At 52.9% G+C, this 20,887-nt stretch overlaps 2 protein-coding genes across 2 annotated transcripts; both read right to left on the bottom strand.

Annotated features, from left to right (window-relative positions):
* Window positions 1-3,662: 3,662 nt before the first annotated feature.
* HAPLN4 (hyaluronan and proteoglycan link protein 4) lies at window positions 3,663-10,205 on the bottom strand. The gene is made up of 5 exons (XM_037152599.2): window positions 10,151-10,205; window positions 8,953-9,070; window positions 8,338-8,700; window positions 6,452-6,784; window positions 3,663-6,122 (listed from the first exon to the last, which is right to left on the bottom strand). The coding sequence occupies exons 1-5, from the start codon at window positions 10,151-10,153 to the stop codon at window positions 5,731-5,733; spliced, it is 1,209 nt and encodes a 402-aa protein (XP_037008494.2). The 5' UTR covers window positions 10,154-10,205; the 3' UTR covers window positions 3,663-5,730.
* A 1,278-nt stretch (window positions 10,206-11,483) lies between these two features.
* On the bottom strand, window positions 11,484-18,455 carry TM6SF2 (transmembrane 6 superfamily member 2). Its single transcript, XM_037152600.2, has 10 exons — window positions 18,253-18,455; window positions 16,535-16,638; window positions 16,030-16,127; window positions 15,851-15,954; window positions 15,144-15,226; window positions 14,523-14,647; window positions 14,235-14,336; window positions 13,794-13,886; window positions 13,034-13,153; window positions 11,484-12,113 (listed from the first exon to the last, which is right to left on the bottom strand). The coding sequence occupies exons 1-10, from the start codon at window positions 18,345-18,347 to the stop codon at window positions 11,907-11,909; spliced, it is 1,131 nt and encodes a 376-aa protein (XP_037008495.2). The 5' UTR covers window positions 18,348-18,455; the 3' UTR covers window positions 11,484-11,906.
* Window positions 18,456-20,887: the final 2,432 nt, after the last annotated feature.

The raw sequence follows: 20,887 nt of genomic DNA, 5'->3' as shown, positions 1-20,887 counted from the left end.
AGTTGTGGCCCTGGCTGGTGTAGTTCAGACGACTGAGCACAGGCTGTGAACCAAAGGGCTGTCACTTTGATTCCCAGTCAGGGCACATGCCTGGGTTGCGGGCCAGGTCCCCAGTAGGGGGGTGTGAGAGGCAACCATACACTGATATTTCTCTCTCTCTTTTTCTTTCTCCCTTCCCCCTCTCTAAAATCTTTTTAAAAATAAGACTAATTTGTTTTAAAAAATAAAACAAAGGAGGAGTTGCATTAACTTGACACAGAGGGAAAGAAAGAAAGAGTTTTGGGAATAGCAAAGGCAAAAATCTTCTTGCAAAAGAGAACATGGCTCATTTGAGAAACAGTAAGGAGACCATCATGGCTACAACAGAGTGAGAGGTAGAGAGAGGAGGGAGGTGAGGGCAGAGAGACAAAGAATGGACTGTTTAGGGCATATGGGCTATAGTGAGGAGTTGGGGCTTTATTCTAAAAGTGATGGTGGCAACAAATACCATAAGCTAGGTCAAAAGGCAAATGCCAAACTTAGGAACAATTTTCAAGCCGAGGTAAAGGATTTCCTGCCTCAATATATAAAGAGTTTCTATAAATCAATAAGAAAAAATGACTAATAATCCAATACCCAAATGTGCAAAGGACAGAACAAAACATTCATGAAAAAAAGGAAATACAGATGGCTCTTAAAGTACAACATATGCTAAACAAAATAATAGACATTTTGCATGAACACCAAGATAAACAAAGAAGAGCATATTTTAAAAAGGAATAAATAAATTCAATGAGAGAGGAAGCCTTGCATAGAACAATGATAACAATATACCTAAACTGAGAATGGTTTCATATTTACCCAACCACCTGCACCTAAGGTCAAAGTGGAAGATGTTCACCTGCACGTATAAGGGAATTGCAGGTGACAACCACAGTGAGATGCCATTTTCACCCATTACGATGGCTAAGGTAAAAAGTGGTAACATGGTACTGGTGAGACTGTGTGGAAACAGTGAACTTATCTATTACTGGCAAGATATAAATCGGCCTCCCCTCTGAGAAGTGAAGATCACTGTAAAAACTGTAAGTTTCCACCCCTCGATCAATCGACGGATATCATCCTCCAGTTGTACTTGTGTGAGATGATGTGGGTGCTTACCACTAACAGCAAAATATAGGACACTAAGTGTCCACTACGAGGAGGCTGGCTACAAAATTATGGTGCAAACCATGAAAACTCTGCTGACCTTTAAAAGGATGTTTGAGGGGAATTTTTATATGTTGATGGAGACTCTCTCAAAAGTACATTATTAAGTAAGAGAAAAGTTACTTTTAAAGTACATATAGCACATGAATGTTCATAGTAGTGTTATTTACAATCACCAAAAGGCGGAAAACTCGAATGCCCACCAACTGATAAGTGAATAAATAAAATGTGGTACATACATGCCATGGAATATTATTTAGCCATAAAATGGAATGAAGCACTGATACGTGCTATAACATGGATCAACCTCAAAACCATGATGCTGCCCTGGCTGGTGTGGCTCAGTGGATTGAATGCTGGCCTGCAACCTGAAAGGTTGCTGGTTCAGTTCCTGGTCAGCCAGGCCCCCAATTGGGGGTGTGCAAGAAGCAACCAATGTTTCTCTCCCTCTCTTTGTCCTTCCTTTCTGAAAATTAATAAAAATCTTCTTAAAAGATTTTCTGTATCTATTTTTAGGGAGAGGCAAAGCAGGAAAGAAAGAGAGGGAGAGAAACATTAATGTGTGGTTGCCTCTTGTGCACCCCACTGGTGACCTGGCCTGCAATCCAGGCATGTGGCCTGACTGGGAACCAAACTGGTGACCCTTTGGTTTGCAGGCCAGCTCTCAATCCACTGAGCCACATCAGCCAGGTGAAAATAAAAGCTTTAAAAAAAAAAAACAAAACAAGCCCTGGCTGGTGTAGCTCAGTGGATTGAGCTCGGGCTGGGAACCAAAGGGTCACCAGTTCAATTTCCAGTCAGGGCACATGCCTGGGCTGCAGGCCAGATCCTCAGTAGGGGGCTTGTGAGAGGCAACCACACACTGATGTTTCTCTCCCTCTCTTTCTCCTTCCCTTCCCTTCACTCTAAAAATAAATAAATAAATTTTAAAAATGTTTTAAATGGGCAAAGTTAAAGAATTACTTAAAAAAAAACACATAATGCTGAGTGAAAGAAGCCAGATACCAAAGGACATATATATTGTATGATTCCAAATTATATGAATTATCAAGAATAGGCAAATCCATAGATGCAGAAAGTAGATTAGCATTTGCCAGGCCAGTGGTAGGAGAAAAGAATGGGGAACAACTGCTTAATGGGGGTGGGGTTTTCTGTTTGGGTGATGAAAATGGCTTGGAACTAGATGATTGCACAACATTATAAATGTGCTAAATGCCATGGAATGGAACACTTTAAAACATTTACGATGGTAAAGCTTATGGTCAATGAATTTTACAATATATAATATATACTTTCTTAAGTATATGTTACCCACTATTCTTTGTGTAAAAGTTGGGGAAAGAAACATATATGCATGTTTACTTGACTCAACATAAAACATTTCTGGAAGGACAGGTAAGAAACTTTATGTCTATGGGAAGTAAAGTGGGTGGTAGAGGACACGAGACAGACAGACGGATGTTTTTCTGAATACCTAGCTTCAGGAAGAGTTTTATCGTAGATGCCATCCCTTAGCTGCTCTGTTGGTTGACCCTGGAGACATCCACTCCTACAGTGCTGTGACCCCAGCAGAAGGAAGATTCCCTCTGCCCAATCATCCACCAAAATCCCAGGGACTGCATCTTATTGGTCTGCATGTCTGCATGTTCATCCCTGAACCAATCAAGGCTGCCCAGGGAGATGGGCCACATCACTCATTGGCAGAGCTGGAAGGGGGTTGGAGTCAGTCTTTCCATATCTCATAGAATGAGAGGAGTAAAAGTTACATACTCAGGGGAAACCAAGGAGCTGGAATTGTGGAAGGGATGAAGGAAGCCAGCAGGGAAAAGGCAGGATGAAAGAAATCCCATACAGGCATCTGTGAAAACATGCCCCTCACCAGTCTCCTATTAGAGGAAGCTAAGGCTCAGCTGAAGCACAAGGCAGTTTAAACAAGGAGCTGGACCCTGCAACTCAGAGGAACGGTTTGCTTGTGGAAGCTTAGTCAAGACTGGTATTGAAAGATGAGCAGTTACATTGACCATCCCACTTCTCCAATTAAATCAGACCTTTACACTTTTTTCTCTTCTCCCTTTGTTTGTATCCCAGAAACTTCCAATACTCATCAGTCCACACTCCTCTCCCCACCCCACTCTGCAACCCCAGGAAAATCTGCAACTTCTCTGCCTTCCTGGAGAAGAAATTCCCCATCCAGTTTCATGTACTTTGCTCCTGGATATTGAGAGGAACCAATCAGGACAAGGCTGAGAAGAGCCAGACCCATAACGGTAGCTCAAAGGAGAGTGGGAGGTGCCTGGGGGAAGAAGAGATTGAGTGGAATGTGGTCCTGAGAATGAGAGGAGACTTCTGACTGAATGATCACCAAGTACACCTACTGCGAAACATTTTGTCCACAAAAATGTATTGTGAAGTAATTAATTATTCACTGGCTGCCTCTTTTACTTATTCATTGAAAAAATTTATTGAGCCCCTGCTGTATGCACTCACTGAGACCTCAGAACAAACAGCCCTGGTACAGAGGAGGAAATAGGCTCAGGGGTTTTGTCACTTGGTCACAAGCAGGATTAGAACCAAGCCAACCTGATTCCCAACCCACAGATGGGTTTCCTTGAGCTGGATGGGACAGTAGAGAGGACTCCAGGAGGCTACCAAGTGCTACTCTAGGAAAGACCTTAGAATTGGGATTTCCCAAGGCTGGGTGGCTCTCAACACTGGGGAGCTTGGCTGGGCCCTAACTTCTTAGCAAGAATCTACCCTTAAAATCTGGAGCTCAGAGTGACTTTTGAGGTTTAGGAACATTCCATCTCTCCTGGATCTCTAAGGAGAAAAATGGGGTGAGGGAGTGAGTAGGAAAGGACAGAAGAGCTAGGTGAGAATGGCGATGGGGTCTCAGAGGGGAAAGGGGAAACCCAGCGCTTGCACAGCTCAAAGGACCAAGGCATGCCAGGGCCTCAGTTTGCTCATCTATAGAGGCAATGAAAACACCTGAGTGCCGGAAGGGTGTGCGTGCACAGCTGCTGTCTGGGGTATAGGTAGCGTGCAAACGGAGGGTGTCCAGCAGCTCCAGAAGTCCAGCCCTGTCAGGGGGTGCTGCTTGGGGCTCAGTCCATCTGGTGAAGGGGCAGCCATTAAGACCTATGGGATGCAGTTCCTGCCATGGCAATTAGTTCCTGAGAGCTGGGGGTCAGGGGTCAGTTGTCATGGGGATGATATTAACACCTTCTATGGTGATAGCTGGGTGGGTGGGGCCCTGCTGACAAGGAAAAGCCTAGGGAGACAGGTGTTCTACTACCTTAGACTCCACTTTGATCTCCATGGTAACAGCTGTGGAGCTTGGAGGGCAGCAAGGGTGAACCTGGGGAAAGGGCAGCCCATTTCCATGGTGAGAGCTGGAGAAGTGAATGTTGGTTCACTGTCTGGACAGTTAGTCGGAGGCTGGTTTCCATGGCTGTTGGTCAGGGTGGGGACAACAGAAGTGGAGTTGTAGGTCTCTGGGGTGAAGGATGGTGAGATGGGAAATGTGTGGTATCCATGGTTACAGCTAGAGGAGGAGGCACTATCTCTATGGGTGTGACTGATGAGGGAAGGGCTGTGTGACTCTACGTGACAGATTGAAGCTGGGCTGGTTGCCTTAGTGCCAAGGGGAAGTGGGGTGGCTTGCTTCCATAGCATGTAACATGGATTTTATGGGTCCCTGGGTCCCGGAGATGGTCTCTTTGGTGACAGCCAGGAAAAAGGAGGTCAGGTGGAGGCAGACTTGCCCCTCCAGAGAGATACCTGAGGGTGGGGCACAGCTGCCAGTCATGTGACCCAGCTGGGGTGTATCAATCTGTCAGGGTGTTGACAAAGGGTGGTTTCCCCTGAAACTAGAGAGATGGGGCTGTTCTCTACAGTGACCTGGGGACTTGGTCTGTTACTATGGAAACTTCAGGGGACTCCAGAGAGAGGGGGAAGAATGAGAATACCTAATCAGCAGGTCATATTGGGGAGAGGACTGGAGTTCTCAGTCTCCGAGTGACTATGAGGGCATGATCACCTGTCCAACTCTGTGATTTCTAGTTCTGCTACAGATGATGGGAGGATGGTTCAGTTGTCAGGTGACTGTTAAGTCTTCTGTCTCCAGAGAGATACAGAAGGTGTGTGGCCAGTCTTCAGATAATCCCGAGGGGCCAGCCTCCGGGTGACTTCTGGGATGGTTCCATCTGTGTCCAGGTGACCTCTGGAGGAGTAGTCTTCAGGAGACGTCATAATCTGTTGGCCTCCGGGGGTCCTCAGGGTGTGTCAGGTCTCCTAAAGAAAGTCAGGGATGTAGGGGAAATCTCTCCAAGAAAGGAGGACTTGGTCGGTGTCCAGGAGACTCCAGGGGACTTGTCTCCAGGGGACTTGTCTCCCAGGACTGGCCAGTTTTGGGGGTATGGTCAGTGTTCAAGGACCACAGAGCCTGGTCAGCTTGCAGGGTACTGCAGGGGACATGATCCGTCTCCAGGGGACAGCAGGGCACTCGGCCAGCCGCCAAGCTCCCCAGCCATCCATGCCCTGGCCCTAGACGCGCAGCGGGGTCCAGGCAGCAGGGTCGCGTGCACCCCCCGCCCAGCCGCCACCTCCCGCCCAGCCCCAGCCCCAGCCTCCGGGTGCAGGGTCAGGCACTCCGGGCGCACGGTAGCAGTAGACACCGAAGAGGCTGCGCGTGGCGTCTGGGAACCCGAGGCTGCGCACACCCGGCCGGTGGCCGCCGCAGCGCGCTCGAGGATTCACGATGGGGTAGCGCGCACTCCCGTCTGCTAGCCAGCCTGCGGTGCAACGGTCCAGCAGTTGCAACTTCCACGCGGCGAACAGCTGCCCCACCTTGGCCACGGCCGCGCCGCGCGCCGCACACGCGCGCGCTGCTCCAGAAAAGGGCAGGGGCCGCAGCGGCTTCAGGAAGAACACTCGCCCTGCGGGGTTTGGGAGAGTGATTAGGGCTCCTCCCGGGAGGTGGCCTCCTCCGGATTCAGGACGCCCCCTCCGTCCACCTGCAGCCTAGGACCCCAGACTCAAAATTAAAGAGCACTCCCTCCCATGCAACCCGGGACCCCAGCTTCGGTCTGGGTAGGGTGGATTTGCGCGCGGTGGCGGTCCCAGGGAAGGAATCTCCTGGTCTGGTCCCCAGAGAGCAAGGGCGAGGGAGACGGAACTGGGGGTGGGGTGGAGTGGGAAAGAAAAACTAAGATGTACCCAGAAAAGGCATGTTGCAGGGATGGGAGGGCGGATGAGGCCTACGCACCCGGGAGGTTGGACGTGAAGCAGAAGGCATCGTAGCGTTCCTCTGCGTTATGGCGGTAGCCGTAGTTGCGCACACCCCCGGAGGCACCTCTGCCAACCCCGGCGCTCCCGAGCCAGCCCAGGCCGCCGCAGGGCTCCCGGGGCTCGCTCACCGGGTACTGAACCGAGCCATCGCGCAGCCAGCCCGCGTTGCACCAGTCCAGGCCGTCGCGCCAGGCCGCGTGCAGCTGCTCCGCCGACGCCAGGATGGCGTCTTGCTCAGCGCATGCGCGCTGAGCTTCCGTGAAGGTCAGCTTGTAGCGGCCTCCACGGGGGTGGTAAGGGAAGACCACGCCTGGGGGGAAACACGGGGGTCAGCTCAGGTCTCCCAGCCATCCCCCACTCACCTGCTATCTGGGGTGCTCTGTGTCTATTCAACCTAGATCTTGCAGTTCTTCCCTCACTGTGGTCTCAGACCTGAGCACGCATTTTTCCAGCTCCCACCCCTTATGGCTCCTTTTGCCTTAAGCTTGGCTTGCTTGACCCTCCCTTAACATACTTAATCATGTCTATACCCTTTCCACCGCTGAAAACCTTTGCTCATCTTCTTTCCACCTGTTGAACTACTATTCATCTTTTAAAACCCAGCTCCCACAACTCCCCTTCATTCAGTCCTACATGCTTCTGACATTCTCCCAGCACTGGGACCTTCTCTCTGGTCAAGCCCTGAGTCCATAAAACTGGTAATGTCTATGTCCAGTGCTGATTCCCCCACACTGGGAGCCCCTGAAAAGTTGACCCTGTGCAAACCTCCCTGCATTGTCCAGGGCAATGCCAGTTGGTTTCCCTTCCACTGTCAGTTGTTACAACTCACCCCTCCTCAGACTCGTTCAACTCAGCTCATAAGTGTTTTGTGTGTCTGTGTTTGAAGGGTGGACCTTAGGGGTCAGTTGGGTACTCCCAGCAGTTGCAGGAATGAGGCAACAGGAGCCAGGGAGAAGACTGGGAGTCTGACCTGGATTTAAGTCCTGGCTTTGCTACTCACTAGTGTGTGTCCTGGGCAAGGCCCTAACCTCTCTAAGCCAGTTGAATCACCCTGAGGGGGGTGTAGGAAAATTAAATGAGAGACTCCAGAGAGCTCTTTAACTAAGCTTGGCACATAGAAAATACCTAATAAAGGAAGATTGCTGCTATTATTGTGCTGTTATTTGCTATTGTTGGGAAGTTCAGAAAGTGAAGGTCCTAAAACCATTCCAAGTATCTTATAAATGACTGAAGAAGGCAAACCAGGTGGAAGGGAATTCTTGGGGTGGAAACCCCACCTCCCAGCTCCACAGTCAGCCAATCAGAACATTCCATCTCCCAGCCTTAGTAATTGGCTCACAGATTGGTGCATGACTCAAAAGTTGGGCACAATAAGAGACAACTCTGGGACTTTAGCTAGCATTCCTGGGAAATCGGCTGGGAGGGTGGAAGCCTGGCACAAATTTTTGGTTCCATCAAGGGAAACTTGCAAGAGAAAAGCCCATCCAGGGAAGCAGAGTTGAGGGAGTGATTCCTGACATGGTGTGAGTGCCTGGTCCTCACTGTGCCTGAATTCTACCCCAGGGTTTCCCAGCATCCTCACTATTGGCATTTTGGACTGGATCATTCTTTGCTGTGGGGAACTGTCCTGTGCTTTGGTATATTTCACAATATCCCTGGCCTTTATCCACCAGATGTTACCTGGTACCCCCTTTTAGACATTGCAGTATCCCTTGGTGGCAAAAAAAAATCACCCTGAATCAAAACTAGCCCCCCACCAAGCCTCTAAATTCCTTCAGGCCAACGATTTGATTTCTCTTTCTTGCAATACCCTCCCCTCTCCTCCCTTAGAAATGCGGCTCATCTTGCCCACAGGCTGGTCACCTTCCAGGTCCAGCTTGACCATGCCGGTGTCATCCTCTAGTTCATTGGTGACCTCGCATTCATAGCGCCCATAGTCCTGCAGTGTGACATTTCGGAGAACCAAGGAGGCGTCCCCAGGACCATCACCCTGTAGCTCGGCCCGCCCTCGGTAGCTGCCAAACGCCCGGTGTTGGGGGCCCAACGCCACGAAGACATCAGTAAAGGCCAGCGGCTCCACCACCTTAGTCCACTTGAGGCGGACGCTGTCATGGCTGTGGGTGGCTGCCTCGTAGTGGTAACGGCAGGGCAAGACGATAGTGCCACCCCGGTGGCTGACCACCTGCCCAGGAGCTGTCTGCACCACCACGGAGCCTGACTCACCCTCTGTGGGCGATTAAAGAGGGTTCAGAAGAGGGTCCTAGGGGTGGGGTGGGGAACCTGGGGAGGGGGACTCTGGAAGGGGATATGATTATTAAACTTGGGTGGAGGCAAATCACATGGGTAGTAAGGGGCTCTGGGAGGAGACTGGGGGGGAGAGGAAATGAAGAACCCTGGCCGTCGGGAGCACCCCACGACTTCCCCTTTCCCCCCTCCATGCACCAGGCAGTTACACTTGGACACAGCTCACTGACTCACCAAGCACGTGTACGACTTTCTTCCGGCCGCGCTGCGCCCCTGCGGGGGCCACGAGCAGCAAGACTCCCCAGGCCGCAGCCCAGAGCACGCAGGGACTGAGGGCCTCCCGAGCCCACACCTGGGGGCACCGGGCGCTCAGTCCAACCTCCTGGCCTTTGCCTTTAGAGCAGGGGTCCCCAACCTCCAGGCCTCAGACCAGTACCTGTCCATGGCCTGCTGGGAACCGGGCTGCACAGCAGGAGGTGAGCTTGAATGTAATGCACTTGAACCATCCCGAAATCATCCCGCCCCCCCCTCACCACTCCGTGGAAAAATTTCTTCCACGAAACCGGTCCTTGGTGCTAAAAAGGTTGGGGACCGCTGCTTTAGAGGACTAGCCCCTTGGCTTTCATTCTCCGTGGCAAGGACTTCTCACGTGCCCAGGCCTCTCTTTCCATAGGGTCGCAGAGGACTCCCCCAGGAAGCTTGGCAAAATTCCCCATCCCCATTCCCTCTCCTGGGACCTCACACCCTCTCTCTAGCACAAAGCCCAAGCCACCGAACTCACCCCGCTTTTAGTTCCACCTGATCCGCTCGCTAACCTCAACTCTAGCTGGCTCCGAGCCCCGCCCCCTTCTCTCTCCAGCCCCTAGTGGAGCAAGGGAGGAGGAGGAGGGAGGAGCTGGAGCAGCAGCAGCGGCAAGGTTACTCGTGCGCCAGGAGACTGCAGCAAATCGGGCCGGGGCAGGGGTGGGGGTGGATGCAGGGAGTTGTTGAGAGAGGGAAAGACACGGAGAGGATGAGGAAAAAAAAAAGAAAGAGACACACAGAGAAAAACAGGGAGAGACGAAGACAGAGGAGAGAGAGCGAGAGGGGGAAAGACGGAAGAGGAAGAAAAGAAGGAGACGGATGCAGAGAAGGAGACAGAGACTGAAAAAGAAGACAGGAGAGAGAGAAAGAAGGAGAGAAACATAGAGAAGAGGGGAACTTTGGGGTAGCGAGAGTCAAAGAGACTCAGAAGAGAGAAAAGAAGCCAGGAAAAAAGGGGGAGAGAAACGTAGGGAGAGGAATAGAGGAGAGGCAGGGAGTTCGAGAAGAAGGGCGAGAGATAGGAGGGGAGAGATGGAGCGGGAGAGGGACTGGAGAGAGAAACACAGAGAGACAGAGGGAGGATCCAAGAAAGAGGACTTATCCGGACCCTCTCTGCGGCCCCACTCACCATGCTGCTAGACCAGCCCCCGCAGAGTCGCCCCTGCGCTCCAGGACTGCGCTCCTGGCACACACGGGAAGGACTGGGCAGGTCTCAGCAGGCGGCGCAATCCCGACGACTGCCTGCAAGGGGAGGAGGGAGGAAGGTAGACTAGGTGTCGGGGGAAGGGGGATGTTAAAGGGAAAGCGGAGGTGCGCTTTGCAGAGAGGAAACTGGCACACGAACGGAAAGACAGAATTCACTGGATAGTGAGTGCAGGACCAGGTCCCTGCCCTTGCTAGCCGACCATGGGGCCGCTGGGGAACTTCTCTGGGCCACAGTATAGCCATCTTTAAAACAGAAGAGGACAGCTTGATGGAGTCTTCCATCTTAGATGCCCTGCATGGACAGGGGGCTGAGTAACCTGGGAAAGGGGCTTAGCCTGCAGGTCTGTTTTCCTGTTTGTCACTGGGTGACCATCCCATTGTCCTGGGCTCTGGCACTGAACAGGTGCTCACTCTGTGCAGTCACCCACTCATGCAGCAACAGATCCAAATCCAACTCTGCCCCTCACCCACTGTGGGATCTTGGAAGAGAGTTTGGTCTCTCTGAACCTGTTTCCACCTCTGGGAAATGGAGTACTGATTCTTTGGTGAAGATCCAATGGCTAAACATACATTAGGTGCCTAATAAGTATTGGTAGGGGTAAGGAGCAGGGCAGTCTGATTAAGCCCCTGACCCTACTCTGGGCCTGTCACCCCTGAACCTGGCCCTTCATTCAGGTTCAGTAATCAAACCAGGAAACAGTGAGCTCTCCCCCCACCCCTTGGGCTACCTCCCCAGGCTGTTTCCTGGAAGTATGAGCCAACCAGACAGCAGGGGCAGGGTTATGAGCTCTGTGGTTGAAGTGGCCAGGGCTTGGTTCTTAGGTGCATCCAGGAGGTGTGACCTCAGACCAGCACATGCACCTCCTGCAGGCTGTTTCCCCACCTGGAATATGGGGTGAGAGTCATCATATCATAGCATGTGAGGTTAGCCCTTGGCATGGTGAGCAGTAAGCACTTAATAACTGTGCCACACTACTACTTATTATAATTTATTGGCAGGGATAGGACTTTGGACTCTTCTTCTGGTTGTAGCTTCAGGCAGGTTCTGATCCTCTCCGAGCCTCTGTTTCCCCATCTGAAAGGTGGGGCTGCACTCCCGCCGGAGGCCGACTTCTGCTGTCTGGCACCTTCAGCTCCTAACAGCTGCACTGGCAGTGATGGTGAGCCTGTGTAGGGTCTGAGAGGACAGTCCCTCACCCCTTCCCCTGTAACATTCAGGCAGCAACATTTCAGGCATCAAAAGAGCTTTTTTAATTAATTTATTTATTTGTTGTTCAAGTACAGTTTTCTGTCTTTTACTCCCATCCCAACCCATGCCCCCAGTGCTCCTCACCTCCGTCCCATTTCCACCCCCCCTTGGTTTTTGTCCATGTGTCCTTTATACTAGTTCCTGTAAAAGCTTTTAATAGAAGCATCCATGGAGGTAGTGGGTAAATTCTGCAGAGGAGCAGAAGAACCTGTAGAGGTTTGGGAGCAGTGCCAGTTCAGCATGGCCGTGGTCCTCTCTGCCCCAACACCTGGCCTTGGGTCTTCCATCCCACCAGCTGGCCTTGAAACCACCATAACCAGAAATAAAAACAACAGGGATGTATGTGCTGTCTCTAAAACCCCCAACCTGCTCCTCTGAGGACAGGGCTGGCTAGGTGTATAACAGAGTCCTGGGGAATCCCACGGCACCCTCAGTGCTGCTTCTTGTGGGGAGCCTGGGAGCAGGATGGCAGGCGCAGGAAGAAGGCCGGCCACCGAAGGCAACGGTAGGCCAGCAGCTGGGGACCCAACGCATACAGCAGGTTGCACAAGAAGAAGCAGACCTGGGCGTCCTCCGGCACACGATAAGTGAAGGGCGTGCGCAGGTGCATGGAGGCACCCATGTGCGAGAACTGCGCCTAGTGGCCAGACAGGAAGGTTGGATGTCAGAGGCTGGGAGAGAACTAGTCCCAGAAGCACCAACATCTCACCTTGGGGAGCCCAGAGGGTCCCTGTCCCCATCTTGTTGGCTCTGCTGACCAATCCATCTCCCCTTTCCAGTCCATGTTTGTTTCTAAATATCCCCGTCCCTACAGGTTCTGTCCATCCTTGTACATCTGTCTGTGAGCCTCTCTCCAGCTGCCCAATCAGAACCATGTTCACTATATCTGCTGGACCCTGCCTCCCAACTTTCTGATCTAGGTCCAGCTCTTCCCCATCCCAGGCAGCCACCCTTGACACAAATCTTGTTGATTCTACCCCAGAGATGATTTCCTGGTCATCTGACCTGCACCCAGCCTTTATCATATCCCATCATGAGCCCGGTAACAGACCCCCAGCTCTGACTGGGTTCTCCCCTGCTCCCATGACTTTCCATCTTGCTATGCACAAGCCCTCCAAAGTCAAAGTTCAAAGCCTTCAGCATCTAGCTGCCAATTTCTCTTGCTTCTGCCTTTACCATTTTTATGACTCTGCTAAATCACTGTCCCCCTCTGTGCCTTTCCTTAGGCTGTTCCTATTCCTGGAATGCCATTTCCTGCCTGGAGAACTCATAGCCACATGTCTAAGCCCAGTTCCTATGTCCCCTCTTCTAAGCGATCTGCCCCCTCTGGAATCCCTCTCAGCCTCTGTCCCTCCCTCTCTTCAGTTCTGACCCCATGGGGGGGGGGGTCTGTGTCTAGCTCTTTCTCCCCCAGGCTAGGGAATCCTGGGGTACTGAGCTAAGGCTGGGGCCTCTCAGGGGTCCAGTATCACCCTTCCCAGGGAGAGCACAAAATCAACTGATGGGTAGGCAGAAACTTTCTTTGTTATTCACCTGCCCCGTCCCATCCCATCTCACCTGGCTAATGGCTCCAGCAAACACCATGGCCCAGTCAGGCAGCCAGGAACAGCCAGGAAAGATAAGGGCATAGGCAGCCAGGCCATAGAAAGGCAACACATAGAACATGTACACCAGCATCTGGGGAGCACACAGCCAATGGGGATGAGCAGCTGCCCCAGATGGGTCACCGGAGGCCCCTCCAGTGGAACTCTGGGAGGATCTTGCCAGCCTCAGGCCCCACACAGGATAGAGGCTCTTTGTATATCCTACCTTGTGCAACCTGCACCTCTCTTTCCTTTGAGCATCCCCCCGCCACCCCCACCCTCACACATACTCACATACACACACTGAGCCCATCAACATAACCCCTGCGACAATGATAAGCTACATGACTGGCATGTGATTCAAACCTGGCCAAACCAGAGCCTGCCTGAGGCTTGTGTTTAAACTGGGGGGGAAATTAAGACTCACGTTCCTCTGGGGTGGCTAAGTAGGACAGAAGGAAGCCTGGAGTTACCCAAGGCTCTCATTGCTGTCCCACAAAGGAACCTTTGGGAGTAGAGCCCATGCAAAGAAAGCAGAGCCCAGAGACAGAAGTCTCCTTGAGTTCCTGGATCCAGCCATACCTGAGGCTCTGTCTATACTTTTTTGGTAGGACAGTCATTCTATATGTTCTTCTGCCAGTTTGACTGGTGTTTTTGGCACCTGCTTCAGAGAGATCCAGTGGACCCCTATGCATGGCAGGATCATGGTTGTCTCCTCCCACCTGCCTTCTCACCTGCACCTTTGGGTAGGCCACGGGGTCCCGCAGGTATGGTTCATATTGATAGATATAGACAAAGCAGGCATCTGTGGGGCAGTCAAGCACCGCCTGGGGCCAACAGAAAAACCGACAACCCACTTCAAACATCCGTCCCATAGGAAGCCTTCCCCAGCCTCCCAGGCAGTGCCTGCATCCCTCACTCTGGCCTTCCCCAGCCTTAATTCTCTCCTCTGGCTGAGGATCCACAGACACTGGAGCTGGTGAGAAAGCTACAGGGATTGGGGCTTCGTGATGAAACAATCAATGAAGAACTCATGAAAGACTCAAGGAGAAACTTCTCTGATGATCAGACGGGAGAACAGTGGCCCTTTTGTACTGGGTAAAGGAACATATTTGGGAAGGGAAGGCTGGGGAGGAAGGCTGAAGGCAGGAGAGGGGTAGGCTAGCCAGACTCACAAGGCCCCGGAAGAGGGTGAAGAACCCAGCAAGGATGAGATATATGATGAGGGCCAGGTCGGTGGGGCGCTGCAAAAGGCCCTTTCTTTGCTCCTCTTGCACCTGCCCCATGGGAGAGAGACAGCGTGAGATGTCTGCTATCCAACAGGCACTCCAAAGAGCCTCATCTCTTCCTTCCTAATGACCAAGGAGGTCCTTCCAAGGAGATAGTATTTGTGACCAGGATCAATTCAAATGGAGGACATTGAAGTAAGTGGGCCCAGGTCTGCCTGAGGGCAAGGTACTTACCACATTGAGGGTGCAGCTGGTTGGTGACCGGGACTCCTTGAAGACCCTTACGCCAGCCCAGCACGGGACCAGCACGTATGGGAGGGTGAGGAAGAAGGTGGGCCTGATCTCAGAGCTGTATTTCCCTGTCATGGAGAGGTGAGCGACACTCAGTAAGGCTCTCCCAGGCCTGGCTGGGCCCTTCCGGTAGGTGGGCCGTGCCAGAGCCTCTGAGTGGAAATCATGATTCACAAATGCCATACTTGCTCAAGATTTTCTTCTTCTTTTTTCAAATTTTCTTCTTTTTAAAACATTTTTCTATTTTTTTTTCTACTTGCTTAAGCCTTAACATACCTGGTTCCCCAGTGCCTACAAGGTGATGTCCATGCTCCTCAGACTGGCCTGCCTCAACTTACCTTTTGGACACAGCTCCTACACGTCAGCTGTTCTTGGCTTCCCCTGGAAGCATCCCCCCCCAAGAGAAAATGGGGAGAGGTGGGCAGGTTGCTGGCTTAAGCTGTGCATGAACAGACATGCGGGACCCTCTGCAGACCTTGGGAAGAGGAGGGAGGACCCAGTGGGTATTTCTAGGCACAGAGCAGTGATGCTGGGGAGGCAGGTTCCTCAAAGCCAAGTCCTTACCAAGAATGTTTCCCAGGAGAAACACCAGGAGGCTCATGATGAAAGACCCCAGCCAGTACAGTCCAAGGTTTCGATAACTTTTCCTGGGTGAGGGATGAAGGGATGCCCAGTAGATACCCATCCCCGGTCTCAGAGCACCAGCCAGGGCCCAGGGTGCATACTAGGCTCCTCAGCTCTGGGTCCTTTCCAGTTTTGTGTTTTTTTTTTTAAGATTTTATTTATTTATCTTTAGAGGGGCAGGGAAGGAGAGAGGGAGAGAAATATCAGTGTATGGTTGCCTTTTGTGTGTCCCCTGCTGGGAACTGGCCTGCAACTCAGGCATGTGCCCTTAACTGGGAATCGAACCTTGATGCTTTGGTTCACAGGCCCGCGCTCAATCCACTGAGCTACACTAGCCAGGGCTCCTTTCCAGTTTTGCCCAAGATGAAAGAGACAGCAGGAATTGAATGAGGGAATAAACAGTCAGACCCTCTGTCCAAAGACAGAAGTGGCTGCCCAGGCACAGGGTGGTACAAGAGTAGAGAGCCAACCACCATGGTAACTGATGATATTCCCCAGAACCTTCTCCTAACTATACCTGGCTGGAGCCCTGAGAGGTCTCCTGATTCCCCCTACAGATACTTCAGGCTCCACCCCAGTTAAAGACCCCATTTGAGGACTTGACCTGTTTCCCAGGGTCCAGGTGCCACCCCACCCACCCCTCGCACCTTCTGCGGATGGCACCGGCCATGGCCAGGTAAAGGAGGTAGTGAATGATGCCGTCCCAGTAGCAGATGAAGACTCCATGCGCAGTACGCAGGTATGGCTCACCCTGTGGGGGCAGGTGGAGGGCTCAGACATGCAGCCCGGCAGGAGGTATCCCAGACCAACTCCCAGTTCTACATACCTCCTTGGTGTAGAACTCCATGAAGCCACCCATGTAGCCATCCTCCTGGAGAGCAATAAGGAGGTCCACCACCGAGGTGAAGGCAAAGGTGGCAAACACTGTGGGGACAGTGAATGTTCAGGACAGGCCTAGGCATAGGCGGGGCCTGAGGCTGTGGCAGGGACCCAGATCCAGCCAACGACTCTGCACCCAACTGTTCTCAGTCCCTACTCCACAGGTCACATGAACCACAACCTTACCTCTAGGGGAGGCACAGTCCCTGCCTTTGGAGTTCCCAGGCTGGGTGAGGCACTGCTTTGATGGGAAGACAGTTCCTACTCTCAGGAGCCCTAAGTCTGAATGGGAGGGCCTCTGAGCTTCCCCAATCAGTGGGGGTTCTCCAGTCCAGTGTGAGCCCTTCAAAGTCCCCCCAGTCTGTTGGAGGAGGCCCTTCAAGGACCCCCAGTGTGATAGAGAAGCCCTTGCTCACAAAGTTCTCTTCCCTAGGGCCTTCCCACAGACTCACCAGCATAGAGTGGGTCATAGTAGATCTCCCCGCGGGACAAGCTATAGACAGCCACGAAGAGCAGACCCAGGATCAGGGCGCTCATCAAGGTCACCCCAAGAGGGCTGTGAAGAGGAAAACCAAGTCAGGGAAGTCAGGGAAGCCAGACCTAGTGCTGAGGTCCCACTCCCTCCTGGTGAAGGCAAGAGTAGACTCCAGGAAGCTCCAGGCTAGGAGGCTGAAGCATCTGTTCATTCAGAAATGCCTTTCCCTTAAACTGCCCTTTCCCATCACCAGGCTCTTGCCCAAGCTGTTCCTCCTCCTGGAAGCACCTTCCAAAAGTCTCTTTTCCACTTGACAAACTTCTACTCATCCTTCATGGCCCATCTACATTGCTCCTCCTCCAGGAAGCTTTCTCTGACTCCTCAGAAAAGATCATTGCTGGACTTGAGCCAGGTATAGAGGGGGCATCTGTCAACCCATTCTGACTGTACAATTCATCCCATCACTTGCTGATGTGTTTGACACAGTTGGCTTAGTTGTTCAACACAGAGGCCCTCTGTAGCCAGACCCAGCGCCCACACCTGCTAGATGGTCTCCGGTGCTCAGCTCTATACGCCTCACTGTGTGAAGCCCCTGACTCCTCCCAGCTAAAGTCCAAATGCCTCCACCAACCCCACCCTACCCCTACCCTGATCTGTACCCCTCAACCAGATAAGGCAGGTCAATCAATTGCATAGACAATAAAAGCCAAGTCTCCGGGCAGCCCCCAAAATTGGCAAGGTTCAAAGAGGGCAGGAGATCTATCCAAGGTCACACATTCTCTCCCCCTCCGCTACTCTCTCTAGGCCTCTGCCTTCTCTGGTGGTACCTCTCTAACCACTAGGATCCCCGCTCCTGGCCCCATCTGACCAACAATGACAGTTATAATAACCAGAGTCTTAGCACATGATTTATTATCCTTAACCAACTATGGGTTGAGATCTAGGATCGTGTTTATTACACAGTGAAGAAACTGAAGCTCCCAGGGGCAACTAGGATACTTGAGGTCCTGGGGGATGGAGGCAGGAATTTGTACCCAAGGAGCCAACCCCACATTCAAGACTCTCTACCCCATATCTTGGGTAGAGCTGGGTTTAGGAGTGTGAGGGGCTTGGCTGATGCCTGATACCCTGTGTCTAGACCCACAGGGCTAGAGTCTAAGATTAGGAGTCAGGGACAGGGGAGTTCGAGGCATGTACAGGGAAACTGAGGCCAGGAACAGGGTGGGCCAGCCCTGAAGAGAAGAAAGTCCCAGGCCTTTAACAGGAGCTGGAGGGACTACCTGGTAGGGGTGGTGCAGTAGAAAGTGTGTGGCAAGAGCCCGGTCACCAGGGCCTTATCTGGGGCAATACTTTGACCCTTAGCGACTTTGGAGCCTGTACTGGGCACATCCCTGGGAAAACCCAAGAGACGCTCCAAAAACCTGCCCTGTGGGGGACTCTGCTTCTGAACGTCCCTTCTACCCAGGTCCCAAAAGTCCCAGGGGGCGACCCCACTCCCGTCACACAGCCTCAGGACCAGCGAGAAAAGAACTTTTGGTTGAGGGTTCTGACCCAGGCTCCAGCCCCCACCCCCAGCCAAAAGGCCAGGCGGGGCACAGGGCTCACCAGGAGCTCCGCCCAACTGGCGCGCATCCTCTATGGCTCCCTCCTCCCCCCACTAGAGCAGCCCGCAGTCCTACCGCCTCCCGCACGCACTGAGAGAGCACCGAGACGTGGTTGAGCGCGTAGGACAGAGGGAGGGCGCCAAGCGACAGGGCAGCGATCTTGCCCCCCAGCGGCGGGATGTCCATGGCAGCGGTGTCTGAATCCCAGGACTCCTGTTTGGGCTGTGCAACCTCCAGGGAGCTGGACTTTTCCGCTGCAGCCGCAGCGACTCTGGGCGGGGAGGTTGTCAGGGACCCTGCCCGGCCCCGCCCTGTGCAAAGGTCGCCCCCAGCTGCGCCTTGGTCCTGTCACTGCCTGGGCCGCCCGGAAAGCTCCTGGGGAACCTCCAAGGCATCTTCTCGCAGCCGCCCTACCTTCTTGACACACTTGCTGGACTCGGTGGCCGTTCCTGCCTTCCAGCCTCAATTTCCCTCCCTATTAAAGGTTAGAAAGTGGGCTAGAACGAGACACCCGCATCCTGGAGATCCCGAGCCAACAACTTCATTCTGAGGGACTTGTTCTATCCTGTTCTGCTCTCCTGCTTTCTTAATTCTTTTTTAGAGAGAGGGGAAGGGAGGGAGAGAGGGAGAAAAACACTGATCCGTTTCCTCTCGCATGTCCCCCACTGTAGACCCGGCCCGCAACCCAGGTATGTGCCCTGACTGGTAATCGAATCAGCCACTTCTCGGTTCGAAGGCCCGCACTCAATCCACTGAGGCACATCAGCCAGGGCTGCTTTCTTCATTCTAAGCCACCAGTGTCTCAGCTTTCACACCCCCCCCCCCATATGGCCACCCTATTCCCCAGGCCTCCCTCCCCAGGCAACGATCAAGTGGGCGTGGCCTGTGCGTGATAAAGGAATAACCGACCTCACACTTCTAGGGTGCAGTTCCTTTCAGCGCCCTTGGATTTGAATTTTCAGAAATGTGTGGACGACAGACACATTTAAACACTTCGTCCAAGTGTGAAGCTTTGACAGCCTGGGGGCCATATCAGGGCGGGTAGCTACAGCTATGAATTGGGATCCCTTGAAGGACTCTGCTTCTGTGCTGGGATCCTTCCATATAGCCTGGGCACTCCGTGGGCAGCTTAAGTGGGTAGGGGCGGGAGGTAGAGTGAGGCTGTTCAAGTGGGGGAGGGGGGTCAGAGAGAGGGGGCCCAAGGGGTAGGCTGAGATTAGATGAGGATGGAGCCAGTTTGGTGAGAAATTTGTTCTGGAACAGCGTTCCTGGCAAGAATAGCTCATACCTGAGGCTGGGAGGTGAGGAGCTGTGGGAGGGTTCTGAACAGCCTGGAGGCTGTGCTGCCTCCAGGATGAGATGTAAAGGGGTAGACAGACAGGAGAGAGGGCTGCAGGGTGGGGAATCAGGTGTCAATCTTTGTCACTCTCTCCAACCAGCCTCGGGTTCTCAGCCTTGTGGGACTTATGGCTGCTGGAAATGGGTGAGTAGTGCCCACCCAATTCCTTCTCCAAAAGGTGGGGGGGTACATCCGTGGTTAGGGAAGATTGGAACTCTCACCCCTTTTTACTTGCAGCCCCTTGGCTTTGTGACAGCTGGGTCCTATATCTGTCTGAGGCTGGGTGACATCATGTTCTGGCCTTCCCTAGGTTCCTCTGGGCTGACCTGAAGCTCCAGCCTGGTTTCTTGACCTTCCCAACTGTGGCAGTGCTAATAGCCCACAGTCCTCCCCCTGCATGCAAAATGGACCCTCTTGTATTTCCTCACCTCTGAAAGCAGATCCTTAAGTCCCCTCCCTGCCACCTGCAGTGCCGGGGTGCCTAGCCCAGCTGACTAGGGACCTGGCCTTGTACCCCTGTCCTGGAGGCACCTGCACACACACATACACAGGGTATTTGGAGGCCTCCTCTTCTAACCCTACCTGTGCATGGGGGGTGAAGACCATGAGCTGAGTCTGGCCAGCCTCCCAGTCAGAATTCAATGGAGGGGTGAACTTGACCTACACTGTAGGGTACATGGAACCAAGGCCCAGAGTCCTGATTGCTGGAACCTCTGGCTGCCCACAGCTACTGCTCTGTGCTCAGGACCCTGGCATTGAACTCTTTGCCCTACCTGCACGCAGCACCCATGGAGGGGGATGATGGCATGTGTCCGTCTGTGTGCTGCTGCTGAGACCCTCCCCATCTCTGAAGCTCCCACTGAGACCCTGCCACAGTGCCCTCACCACAGCTCCCAGTTCCTCTAGGCAACATTGATCAGTCTCAGATAGCTAGGCGTTCACTGCCCCGCCCCTCACCATCTGATTCACAGTTGGTGCTCAGTGTTTGCTGTGACTGTGTGAACACTAGTTGGCCCAGGAGCCCAACTAGCTGAATCAAGCCCATGAACTTATACAGGTTGAACAGGACACACTGGGTGCATGTGTGAAACAGATCAGTGAGTTGTGGGCCCCTCAAATTCCCAGGCTCTGATACTTCAAGAATGACTGCAGCTGGACAAGACCCCTGAGTATTTCTGCACAAATGTGAGGTGCTAGCTCTGAAGACACAGGTGGCTCTCAGCACACGCCTTGCTTGGCGCAGGCCACCCACCCGCCTCCTATCCTCTAGGTGTGTGACACCTTAGCACACAGCTGTCCCACAAAGACATGAGTCACAGTGTATACAAGTAGGGCCCAGGGTGGCCGGGGCATCCTGGACCGCAGCATCACTGCTAGGGGTGGCCAC

Source organism: Artibeus jamaicensis, unplaced genomic scaffold, assembly GCF_021234435.1.
Source record: "Artibeus jamaicensis isolate MK-2021 breed Jamaican fruit bat unplaced genomic scaffold, CSHL_Jam_final contig_477, whole genome shotgun sequence".
NCBI lineage: Eukaryota > Metazoa > Chordata > Mammalia > Chiroptera > Phyllostomidae > Artibeus > Artibeus jamaicensis.
Note: the sequence above shows the minus strand (reverse complement) of the source record. Positions and strands in the feature narration are given on the sequence as shown.

Bases quoted from the DNA above. Each gene is read 5' to 3' on its own strand.
- HAPLN4 (XM_037152599.2), bottom strand. The intron at 6,785-8,337 runs GTGACCAGCCTG...GTTTCCCCCCAG, and splicing joins GGTCAAGCTGGACCTGGAAG to GCGTGGTCTTCCCTTACCAC. The intron at 6,123-6,451 runs GTGCGTAGGCCT...CAAACCCCGCAG, and splicing joins CTTCACGTCCAACCTCCCGG to GGCGAGTGTTCTTCCTGAAG.
- TM6SF2 (XM_037152600.2), bottom strand. From the start codon at position 18,347: ATGGACATCCCGCCGCTGGGGGGCAAGATCGCTGCCCTGTCGCTTGGC. The intron at 16,639-18,252 runs GTGCGTGCGGGA...TCCTCTTCACAG, and splicing joins CACGTCTCGGTGCTCTCTCA to CCCTCTTGGGGTGACCTTGA. The intron at 16,128-16,534 runs GTGAGTCTGTGG...CTGTCCCCACAG, and splicing joins CTATGACCCACTCTATGCTG to TGTTTGCCACCTTTGCCTTC.